At 44.9% G+C, this 12,212-nt stretch overlaps 1 protein-coding gene across 3 annotated transcripts in view; it reads right to left on the reverse strand.

Annotated features, from left to right (window-relative positions):
- Positions 1 to 2,559: 2,559 nt before the first annotated feature.
- CFAP221 (cilia and flagella associated protein 221) overlaps positions 2,560 to 12,212 on the reverse strand; it is a 53,014-nt gene continuing 43,361 nt past the window's right edge. For all 3 annotated transcript variants that reach the window (XM_025178792.3, XM_006137634.5, XM_089779691.1), the window contains exons 22-25: positions 11,546 to 11,638; positions 11,235 to 11,321; positions 9,268 to 9,333; positions 2,560 to 3,109 (exon numbers count right to left, since the gene is read on the reverse strand). In XM_025178792.3, the coding sequence (XP_025034577.2) occupies positions 2,998 to 3,109; positions 9,268 to 9,333; positions 11,235 to 11,321; positions 11,546 to 11,638 (358 nt within the window). In that variant the 3' untranslated portion in view covers positions 2,560 to 2,997. The remainder of the gene's footprint in view (positions 3,110 to 9,267; positions 9,334 to 11,234; positions 11,322 to 11,545; positions 11,639 to 12,212) is intronic.

Genomic DNA, 12,212 nt, shown 5'->3' on the forward strand with positions numbered 1-12,212 from the left:
CGATTGTATCGAGGCATATGCTTTTGTGAGTTGCAACTCATGAAAGTGTATGTTCTCATAAAACTGTTAGTCTTTAAGGTGCCACTAGACTCCTTGTTGTTTTTGCTGAAACAGATTAACATGGCTACCCTCTGAAACCTAGGGGAAAACAGGCTCCCTTTTTGCACCACTCCTTGCACCTGGGGATTTTGGTTGGTATCAGCATTTATCTGTTCTGACTCCAACTTGTTTCCTAAGGGGCTGCATCTCAAGGAAGCATTTCTGGCATATAACACAGGTCCTAACATGCAATGGGGATTTCAGCATTTCATGACCTTACCTGACAGAGGTGCAGTCCATAGGAATCAGGCTTTTTACGGTCTCAGCTTTAGAAAGCTTAGACCATTCTTTAAATTGCCTAACCAGCTCTCCTAGGATAAACCAAACACACAAGTCAACCCACTACTTGCCCACAACAAAGACTGACTTTATGACAGTTGCTTGGCACTAGGAAAAGTTACATGCATCTCAGGTAAGGGGGCACTATACTTAAAACTTCCCCCTAGAATAACCCCACCTTAATTAGTGTTCCAAAGTTAAGCAAGGATGTGTCTGTGTGGTAACACCCTGGAGCCTGCTTTCCTCAGGGGAGAGGCGACCGCGAACACACCCACCCACCCCAATTCCAAGGCAGACTTTCACACAGAGCTTTTCTCTCAAATGTTTGTCACAATAACCTTGCATGAGGCAAGCTTTAACTTGAATATACCACAACGTAGAGAATAAACAAGCCCTACTCAAGCTACTGCCAAGCCAACCCCCTGCTAACCTGTCACAGAGTTCCTGAGGCACCTTGGCATTTCCCCTTTCTCCTAGTAGTCTATGAAGTCTGTTCACTAGAAACTTCTCCTTTCCCTCATTCAGGAGCTTTCTCTCTCTCTCTCTCTCTCTCGTTACATCTGGATCCATTCCACCTGCTTGGGAGCGGCCTACTTGAGCAAAGTGTTAACTCCCTCACTACTGGATGCTGGAGGGGACTGTACACCAGTGGACCTTGTCATCAGCTGGGGATGGACAGCCAGCCACACACAGGGTAGGCTTCTTCCCTGTTTTTCAGGGCTCTATTTACTTTCTTCCCTAGGGCTACATCTACACTACATGTTTCTTGTGCAAGAAGCCTTTTGCACAGGAGTTTTTACGATTTTGTGCAAGAGAGCGGCCATACCGCATGAACGCTCTTATGCAAGAAACCCCTCTGGAGCATCCACACATGCCTTTTTGCGCAAGAACTCTTACGCAAAAGGGAGTTATGCCTCGTAAAAGGAGGTTTACGTATGGCAGAAAAAGCCCCTCTGTTTTCCTTGATTTCCTTGTGCAAAAGCACATTTGAGGTGTGGATGCTCCACGGGTTTTTACACAAAACCAGCTGTTTTTGCGCAAAAACCTTGCAGTGTAGACGTGGCCTAGGAAAACAAAGTGCACAACAAAAAACACAAACAGTTTCATAAGGGGTTTAGACTGGGCTCCTCAGCTACTGGGTAGGGCCCTTTCCAATACCAGGAGCCTCAGGGGAGGAAGGAAAAAGCTGACAGACTCAAGTCTATGTCTGGTTTGCCCCTCCCTGCACAGAGCTGAGTTTGCCTTTATGTTGTCCTGGTGAGAGTGTGGCTCACACATGAAGTGTTGATCACCTATGTCAGCTGATTCCCAGGACCTGTCTGCTAGCCTGCTTGCTGGGCAGAGGGCTGCTCCCTTTCCACCCCCGCTTCCCGCAGCAATTAAAGGAGCAGATTGCCTTGTCACAGGGTCAGTGCCTGTTGTTTAATTGTGGACAATAACAGGACTTAAGTCCCCCCTCCCAGTACCAACCAGGAGTGAATAGCTTGGGTGGAGACTTAGAGTCAGGGCATGTCTACATTTAAAATGCTACAGCAGCACAGCTGCGTCTGCCCCCACTGTAGTGCTTCAGTTAGACACTCGCTACAGCAACAGCAGGGGTTCTCCTGTCACTGGAATTCATCTGCCTCCCTGCGGCCATGTCCACTAGCAAGCTTACAACGGCAGAGCTGGACTGATCACTTTTGCAGCTGCTCTGTGGCGAAGGGAGTGCCTGTTGGCAGAATACAACCACTTCCATGAGCAGAGGCAGAGAGGCTCTCCAGCCGACATAATGCTATGCACATGCCTGCTTGTGCCAACAAAACACATGTTGCTCCAGGATGTGTTTTTTCACATCTGAGTGACAACATTGTTGCCAATATAAATAATAGTGTACACATGGCCTCGGAGGCAGTAGCTAAGCTGACAGAAGAACTCTTCCATCACTCTAGCACTGTCTACGGGAGTGAGATCAGCATAACTGCATCTTTTAGGCTATAGATGTGTTACACCCCCGAGAGGTGTAGCTGTGCTGAGGTAAGTTCCCAGTGTAGACTAGTCCTCAGTGACGCACCGGAAACCACTCATGGACAGGCCCCTGGGCTGTACTGCAGGCTCATCCACGGAGTTTACTCTAGTTTGTGAGCAAAATCTATATCAAAACAATATTGAAATTAGCCAAATCCAAACAATTTCTTCATAGAGGTTTTTACATTTTATTTGAAAGCAGCAGACACTCTCAGACAAAATGCATATAAAACAGTACTTAGTGGCAGAGAAAAGATAGTCCATTAAATAGGTATGTGTGTGCGGAAAGTTGTATATAAAACTACAAACTATTGATGCGCTTGTGTAATTCTCCAGCACTTAACCCCAGTGCACAATGAACAAGCATATAGGGAAGGAATCCCTCACAGAGAGGTCATTCAGCTCAAATACAATATATACAGTAATGACTGTAGTCAAGATTGTACAAGAGGGGGTTTGTGCCTTTACAGAAATCTGTTGCTTGCTGATCATAATTTCATACCTGTTCTGCACAGATACTGAAGTCCTGAACCGGCAATATTGTGGGGCTGAGATACAGCATGTTAGTGTAAAAGAAACAGGGACTGACTTGAGGAATTTGTGAACTAGCTGTTATTCCAGAATGAGGGTTTTGTTGAGTGCTTTCTGCTTCATTTTCTCCAGCCTCTCTCTGAGTTTGCTATTCTGGGATTGAAAATACCGATCCAGATGGTCTCTTGGGTCTCTGCAGGAGATGGTGAAAGTAATTTATAACAAGGTAAACTGTTACAGAAAGGTGATAAAACCAAAGCGAGAGCCATTCATGCCAACGTGTCACATTCACTTTGTTTTTAGAGGCAGGAGATATCTTTAGGAAGGCCTATTTAAGTGCTGTTCTATATGAGTATAGACAGTATTAAAAAAGGTAAAATGGACTGTGATGGGGGCGTTTCCTCTGAGCTCAACTAACTGCTTACTGGAGAGCTACTAACTTTGCAGCAACAATATGTTTGGAGAGATTTCAAGAGAGTGAAAAATAGAAATGGTATAATCCAGTAAAATACACACACACAATACTGCTAAAAAGTCTCAGAGGGGTAGCCATGTTAGTCTGTAATTGAAAAAACTTAAAACACAGCGAATGGTCCAGCAGCACCTTAGAGACTAACAACAAATGTAGATGGTATCATGAGCTTTTGTGGGCACAACCCCATTTTTCAGATGAATGGAGCAAGAGATCCAGGGGTACAAATAAACAGCAAAAAAAGAAGGGATAGGGAGGGAAAGAGAAGGAAAAAAAACCTTGTCAATTAGAGTGATCATGCTAAATGAGGCTAACAGAGTGGGCTTAAGTGCCCAATACTTTACTTTTGATGTCTTTAGGGTGTTGAAAGTAGCAGCCCATCCAGTAGTTCAGACCTTGATCACAGGTGTCAAATTTGCAAAGAAACGTAGGTTCCACAGCTTCTCTCTCCAGTTGTTTTTTGAAATTGCTTTGTAATAGTATAGTCACTTTTAGATCCATTAGAAAGTGCCCGGGCAAGTTAAAATGTTCCCCAACAGGTTTCTGTGTGTTACCACTTTGAATATCTGACTTGTGTCCATTAATTTTTTGTAGTAGAGACTGTCCAGTTTGGCCAATGTACATGGCAGAGGGGCACTGCTGGCACTTGATGGCATAGATCACATTAGTGGATGTGCAGTTGTATGAGCATCTGAGGTGGGGGCTTATGTGGTTAGGTCCTGAAACAATGGTGGACAGAGTTGGCACTGGAGTTTATTGCAGGGGTGGGTTCCTGGGTGAGTATGATGGAGATGTGCTGTGTGGTTGCTGGAAAGAATTTGTTTCATGTTAGAGGGTTGTCTGTAGGTGAGGACTGGCCCATCCCCCAAGGCCTGTGAGAGTGAGGGATAATTTTCCAGGATAGGTTGTAGATTGTTAATGATGTGCTGTAGGGGTTTAAGTTGTGGGCTGTAGGTAATGACCAGTGGTATTCTGTTATTTTGTTTGTTAGGCCTATTTTGAAGAAGATGTCTGGCTCTGTCAATCTGTTTTCTTCATTACCCTGGGTAGGTATTTAAGTTTTAAGAATGTCTGATAGAGATCCTGTATATGTCTCTGTGGGCTTGGAGCAAATCTGGTTGTATCTTAGGGCATGGCTGTAAACAACTGATTGTGTGATGTGTCTTGGATAGAAGCTCGAGGCATGTAAGTAGGTGTGACGGTTGGTAGGTTTCTGGTATAAGGCGGTGGAAATGTGGCCGTCATTTAATTGTAGTGTCAAGGAAGTGGATCTCTTGTACGGACTGTTCCAGGGTAAGGTTGATAGTGAGGTGGAAGTTGTTGAAATCCCTGTGGAATTCTTCAAGGGTCTCTTTCCCATAGGTCCATATGATGAAGATAATATCAATGTAGCATAGGTAGAGTAAAGGTGCTAGGGAGCGAAACCTGAGGAAGCATTGTTCAAGATCAGCCATAAAGATATTGGCATAAAGGGGTCATGCAGCTGCCCATAGCTGTGCTGCTGACTTGAAGATAAAAATTTTCCACAAATTGGAAATAGTCGTGGGCAAGGTTCAGGTCACAGAGCTCTGAAACCAGGTGTGCAGTGGTATCATTGGGGATAGTGTTCCTGATAGCCTGTAATCCATCATCACGTGGAATGTTGGTGTAAAGAGCTTCTACTTCCATGGTGGCCAGGATGGTGTTTTCAGAAAGGTTCTGATGTTCTGTAGTTTCCTCAGGAAGCTGGTGGTGTTTCAAAGATAGCTAGCAGTGCTGGCAGCATAGGGTCTGAGGAGAGAGTCAACATAACTGGATAATCCTGCTGTAAGTGTGCCAATGCCTAAGATGATGGGACATCCGAGATTTCCAGGTTTGTGGATCTTCGGGATTTGAGTTTTTTAGTATAGACGTGGTCCCAAGTTGTATCAGGGAGTTTCATGAGCAGGTGATTTAGGATTTATTGGTATTCTTTAGTGGGATCAGAGGAGAGAAGCCTGTAGAATGTGGTACTGGTGAGTTGTCTGGCAGCCTCCTGTTCATAATCTGTTCTATTCATGATGGCTACAGCGCCCCCTTTGTCAGACTCTTTGATTATAATATTAAAATTGTTTTTAAGGCTGTGTATAGCATTGTGTTGTACATGGCTGAGTTATATGTCACATGTTGTTTGCTGACAATGTTGGCCCATGCACATTTGTGGAAGCAATTGATATAGAAGGCAAGACTCTCATTACGACCATCAGGAGGAGGCCACATAGAGGCTTTCTTCTTGTGGGGTTGGCAAGTGGGATCTTGAGGGTCAGTATGTTGTTCGTTGGTGTGTTGGAAAAATTCCTTTAGATGGAGGTGGCAAAAATAGGCTTCCAGATCACCACAGAATTGAATCATATTTGTAAGGGTGGCGGGCAGAAGGAGATGCTAACAAGCCTTCTGTTGGGAATTCAAGCAACTTCCACTGGCATCAAAAGACACTAGATTAGGTCTTACTTGTTTGTTAATACAGTCTGGAGTCCGCCATTTTAAAGCTCAAGCAAATAGGAAACTTTTCCCCAAATCTGTCATGCAGGAAATGCTAAGCCTGTATTATGGCTGTATTATTGCCTACTTGCTTTAGCAGCAGCTACTGTCTTGTGTCCCCTCCCCCACCAATGAGGATTGTGACCTGTGGATTTATGCAGTTTCCAGACTCACTGGCCACGGGCTCCCATTTCTCAGACTTGTCCTCAGTCCCGTGTGGTCATGTGGAGAGAGCAACTGTGGAAAACTCAGCATTAGGATGAGAATCACGATTTTTCTTAAAAACAGCGAGGAGTCCTGTGACACCTTAAAGACTAACAGATTTATTTGGGCATAAGCTTTTGTGGAAAAAGACTCAAAAGTTTTTGCTCAAATAAATCTGTTAATCTAAGGTGCCACAGGACTCCCCATTGTTTTTGGAGATATACACTAACATGGCTACTCCTCTGATGCATGTCACAATGCAAGGCACTGAATTTTTCTTTTTTCTTTTCGTTGTTTTGGACGTTGCACCACAAGTTTCTCTGTAATCAAGACACAGAGCCTGTATCATTGCACAATAAAGTGTCCTGAGAATAAACTCAAACTCCACATCTCAGTAGCTGCAGGGAGAAGCAATTTCATAGCATTTAAAGCTGGCCTGGGCAAAATATGGCCTGCAGGCTGGATTTGGCCTGCCAAGCCACTGGATCTGGCCCACTGAGGCAGTGGGGAGCCCCAGGCAGGCTCCCCTGTTTCCCCCGCAGCCCCGTGCAGAAATGCAATTGTCTGCCTTCCTTTCTGTTTCAAAACTGGAGGTGAGGAGGGAAGTTTCAGGAGCTGCTCCACCCCCAGCACATTCCCATTGGTCGGTTTCAGGCCAGAAACCAGCCAATGGGAGTTGCTTGTTTGAATAACAGGCAGCCAAGAAGAACCACACCCCCTCTCCTCAGCTCAGTTATTCAGCTCAGTTATTCAGTGAAGCACATGGCTCGGCAAGCAGGCAGGCTGGCTGGCTGGGAAACATTTTAAGCTCTGCAAGCCTTAGCTCTGCAGGCAGGCAGGCTGATTTGGCTGCTAAGTCTCCTGGCCACAGCATGCCTCTGGCACCCCAGCCCCTCTCTGCCCCAACCCTCTGCCTCCCCCACTCAACATACCCAAACCCTATGTCCCCCTCTTGCACTACACTCCCTCCCAGATCTGGCACCCCAATCTCCTGCCCCAAATCCCAATCCCCTCCTACCATAGGTCACATCCCAAACTCCTGCACGCCAGTCCCCTGCCCTAGGTCACAACCACCTCCTTCACCCAAACTCCCTCCCAGATTCCAGTCTCCCTCCCACACCCCAATCCCTTATCCCTAGCTCCTTTCTGCACCCAAACTCCATCCCAGACCCCACATCTCCTCCATTAATATCATGGAGGAGTGAGGCCCTTGACCACTTTCCAAAATTTTGGAGTGGCCCCCTGTCAAAAATTATTGCCCATCCCCGTTTGAAGTCAGAAAATGTCATTAGATCATCTAGTCTGACTTCCTTTATGTTGCAAGCCCTTAAATTTCACCCGGATACCTCTGTGCTGAGCCCATGATTTTAGTGAGACCAAAACGTGTCAGTACTCAGTCAGTATCACCTGAGGCTCCTGCAATGGCAGGGAATTGATTAGCTTAGATATGCCCAGATCATCCTAGCAGGCGATCCATAGCCCAGGCTGCAGAGAATGATGGAAACTTCCAAGGTCCCCAACTAGTTTCCCATTCCCCAACTAGTGATCAGTTTGACCCTGAACATGGGAGCAAAACACAGCAGCCCAGGGTCTGAGAAAGAGGATTCCCTGTTCTGGTCTACCTCCCCCTGTGTCCCATCTCCTGCCGTGACCAATCTCTGATGCTAGGAGGGTAAAAATCAAATAAAACCAAAACCAATCCTCACAGTCATGGTGGCAGAGATACCCTAAGAATGGCAAAAAACAAAACAAAAAACAAACAAAAAAACCCACCAGCAATATATTCTCTAGTAAATTTTACATTTTAACCTGCCTGGTCACTCAATCCTGGATTTAAAAGTAGCCATTCTCCTACAAAAGAATTCCACAAGCCAACTATATACATATAAAGAGAGTGGGGAATTGAGCTCATAGGCAAATTTGACACTGTTTCCCTTGGCCTGAACAAAGACATTAACTGGGTGGCCCATTATAACAGCTGCTTTCCCTAAATTTAACACCTCACTGAGATCAAAAGCTAAGTATGGAATACATCCAGCCCACTCAATTAGCCTCATTAGCACCAGCATGGCAATTGACAGGCACTTCCCCCCTCCCTTTTTCTTCCTGTTATAAATTCTGAAAGTCCCCCCTTTTTTCTCCACTCGACCTCATCTAAAAAAGTGGGTTTTTCCCCCATAAAAGCTCATGATATTTATATGCAGGGCTCGACAACCTTTGTAATCTACTTGCCCGGGGCAATCTGGAAGAGCTGGGTTCCGGCAATCTGCGCATGCGCAGAACACCGGACAGCGCGGCTGGCGAGCAGGGCTCACCGCAGCTCGGCAAGCCCAGTTATATATATATATATATATGTTAGTCTCTAAGGTGCCGCAGGATTACTTTTTTTCTTTTTTTTTTTTTAAGTATCAGAGGAGTAGCCGTGTTAGTCTGGATCTGCAAAAGTGACGTGGAGTCCTGTGGCACCTTATAGATTAACAGATTTATTAGAGCATAAGCTTTTGTGGGTATCTGACGAAAAGTGGGTCTTTGCCCACAAAAGCTTATGCTCCAATAAATCTGTTAGTCTATAAGGTGCCACAGGACTCCTCGTCAATTTTTTTAAGTTACAGACTTACACGGCTACCCCTCTGAGACTTTCTCTAGTAGATGTAATCACTGGTCTACAACTAATGCTAATGGGAGTAATCTAGCCAACACAGCCTCCTCTGGCTAGTGCAGAGGTACCCAAAGCTCAATGAATAGAACATTTCTAATGCAATATTCTTTTCTGTTCAATAGACGCTCTTATGCTGTGCTCATTACCATAGTATATACGCACCTTCCAGTCATGCATTAAATTGTGTGACTAATACCTGTCACATCTGTTCTTTCATCCACTCTCCAGGGGAGAAGTGTGAATAGGGAGTATTTTGTTTTGATTTTTTTATAACACACACACATGGACACAAAATTATTTGTTTGTTAGAGAAGGCCAGGTCAAAGAAATGTGCCTTGCATTAGAATGAAAGATGGTGAGGTTTGTGATGGTCTTTAGTTACTATGTGAGTTTGTTCCAAACCCATGGGCCAGGCTGTCTCCTGAGCCAAGATTTGTTTAAAGTAGGATTTTTTTAGCTTTGTAGAAAATAACAGAATTTTAAAAGAATGAATCTTAACAGTCACCCATCTGCTTACCCAGAAACAGGAGCAGAGGTATCCACTATGTTGCTGGAAGCACGTTTAACTTCTAGTGCTGTATCACTAGGAGAAAAAGACCATTCCTTATTAAAACAAACTATTCCAAATCCTCATGTTCTAAAGAGCAGAGTGAGAGGGAACAGAGAAAGCAGGACTGAGACACATAAATAAATTCAGGTGCTTATGTACTGTAAATTACTGTAAATTGACACCACAGAGATTACAATACTATAATTAGCACTTCATTACAGTCGCCATAATGCTTAGCATTTATATAATGCTTTATGTATGATATGCTGCTTAGGGGTTTGAAAACTCAATTCCTTTTTGAATGCATGGGAATTAGGTGGTTATGAAAATCACAGCCTGCAAATTCAAAGCTGTTCTCTCAGCAGCTTTGTGAGGGAGGCAGGCAAACATGATTACCCCTATTTTGCAGATGGCAAGACTTACCATGGAGAAGTGAAGCAGTTGGCCCAAAGCCACACAGTGCATCCGTGACAGAGTCAGGGTTAGAACACAGGATTGGCTCATACCTAACTCTACATTTGTTTGTATCAGACCACATTGCCTCTGGCCAAAGCCTCACTGCTTCCACAATACCATGCTCCCCATCTTACTTTACCATCTTAGCCCCTGATCACCTTCCTTGCCCTGCTCAGCCTCCCTCACATCCTCCTATGACTCCCCACAAGTGCACTTGCCCCCACTCTCCAGCCCATGGAGTTGCTGTCTTGAAGCCAAGACAATAGAGTTAGCCATCCTTGCCTGCCTGCTGCTTAACCTACAAAACCCCTGTCCATCCTTCAGAGCCCTCCCTGTCTCCCCTCCGCCCAGCCGGGCTCCCCAGAATCTCTGTGCTGAGCTGTGGATGCAATGCAGCCTAGCAGTACTGGAGAACGGAAGTCACCAGCAGAGCCTGATAGATCTCCTGAAATGTTCCCTCTAATCTTTTCCATCTGTGTGTGGATTTTTTCCATCCATGCGCGGAATAATTTTTACATTCACTGTGGCATTTATGGATGTGCACCACCAATAGAAACACAAAACCTCACAGTGCATGCTCTGCTAATCAGATGGATGGCATTTAAATTTTTCCTCGGCAGCTGCACAAGCGCACAGCTAAGAGGGAACACTGGTCTCTTGGCTTTCTAGCAGAGACCAGATTACATAGGCTCTGGCTTCCTCCAGGCCCGAAGAGTGCTCAATTCCCTGTCCACCCAAGGCTCTGCCCACCTATGCTCCCTTTCCCCAAGCCCCCACCCTCACCCCAACTCTTCCCAGTTCTGCCCCTACTCTGAGTGTGCCCCATCCCTGCTCTTTTCCCTTCCCCTCCAACACTTCTTCCGTGCTGTGAAACAGATGATCCCAGCAGGTGGGAGGCTCTGGGAGGAGTTAATCAGAGGGGACACCTGTAGACTGGAAGGACTGGGATTGGGAGGGAAGGTGGAATTGGCTGCTGTTGGGTGCTAAGCACCCACTAGGTTTTTCCATGGGTGCTCCAGGGTGGCTATGCCAGGTTATAACAAAGAGCTAATCCCCTTTTTTGGGTTTATATATGTGACATTTAAAAAGCAGCGTATGTGCAAGACACCATGGGAATGACTGTATGTGGGAAGCAATCTTTAGCTGGGGCAACCTAAAACAAACATCATAATCCCAAGGGAAAATTTCAAAGGACTCATTTCCTTTGCCAAAGTCAGTAAATATCGGACAAAAAACCAACCAACCAACCAACTTCATGGAAAATTCACCTGGCCCAAGAAGAGCCAGCGTGTTTTAATGTAGAGATTAAGTTCAAACTGTGAAGTATGAAACAAAGGGACTCGGTCCTGCCCAAAGAGCACAATTTGAACATCATCTTAATGATGGAACCACAAAGGGACCTCAGCAATTGGCCTGTCCATAATCCTGAACATCCTAGCCAAGCATCTTCCCTGGATTTAAAAAAAATATCCATTTACCTTCCATCTTTTCCTGATTCAATCTGCGGAAATTCGGCTTTCAGCATATCTGGGGTAAGAACCACTTTTAACTCCGATTCACTCTCACTAAAAATGAATATGTTAAAAACATTTAGTTTTTCTGTAGCAGTATTATTTCTATCCATCCTATACTTTTTAGCCTGGGAAATCAAAAGGATACTTTATGCAAAAAGAACCATCCTTTTTTTTTGTCACTGTGTACGTGTTTTATGTAAATGCTATATGCACTCACATAAGTGCTAAAAGTTCACTGTAAATTATATTAAATAAAAAATAAAGAGGAAACTTACTAGCCAGTTATATTTTCCTTGTCTCTCTCGGGTAAGTCATCCAGCATAGGTGGTACCTCTCTTGGAAGCATATCTAAAGTGTAGGGATCACTGCTGTTGAAATGACACATAACCATACAGTTATGGCATAGGATAAATATGTTCAAGGGATCTTCAGATTCTGGAAAATTCAGATACTTTGGAAAGCACATACATCAGCTATCTATAGATACACAAGTCAGCAAAGCACAGTTTTGTTCTTTAAAGTTTTAGGTCCAAAATTGATAGTTAGGCACCAGGGTGCGTGTTTAGACACTTAACTAAGTAGTGTGATGTTCAAAGTAACTGCTCATCTGCAAATTCTTGGTGAGCGCACTTCAGAGGGAACACTAGTCGGGGTGTATGAAGGGTTCAGGGCAGGGGGTTGGAGTGTGGGACAGGAGGCAGGGAAGGGCGCTGGGGGTGGTAAGTAGAGTATGTGGGGGGTCAGGGGCCAGATTACTTTACCTGGCTGGGGCTGGGCTGCTGCATCCGGGCAGCAGTGATTGGATGCTCAGCACTTGTGAAGGTCAGGCCATTTGTTTAGGTGCCTGCATATCTGCATAGGTACCTACCTACCATCAGGTATTGAAATGGTCACAGGAAGGTTTTCATTCAGCTCTGAGGCTGTGTCTACACTGCACCCCTT

This window comes from Pelodiscus sinensis, chromosome 7, assembly GCF_052426305.1.
Source record: "Pelodiscus sinensis isolate ZL-2025 chromosome 7, ASM5242630v1, whole genome shotgun sequence".
NCBI classification, from domain to species: domain Eukaryota; kingdom Metazoa; phylum Chordata; order Testudines; family Trionychidae; genus Pelodiscus; species Pelodiscus sinensis.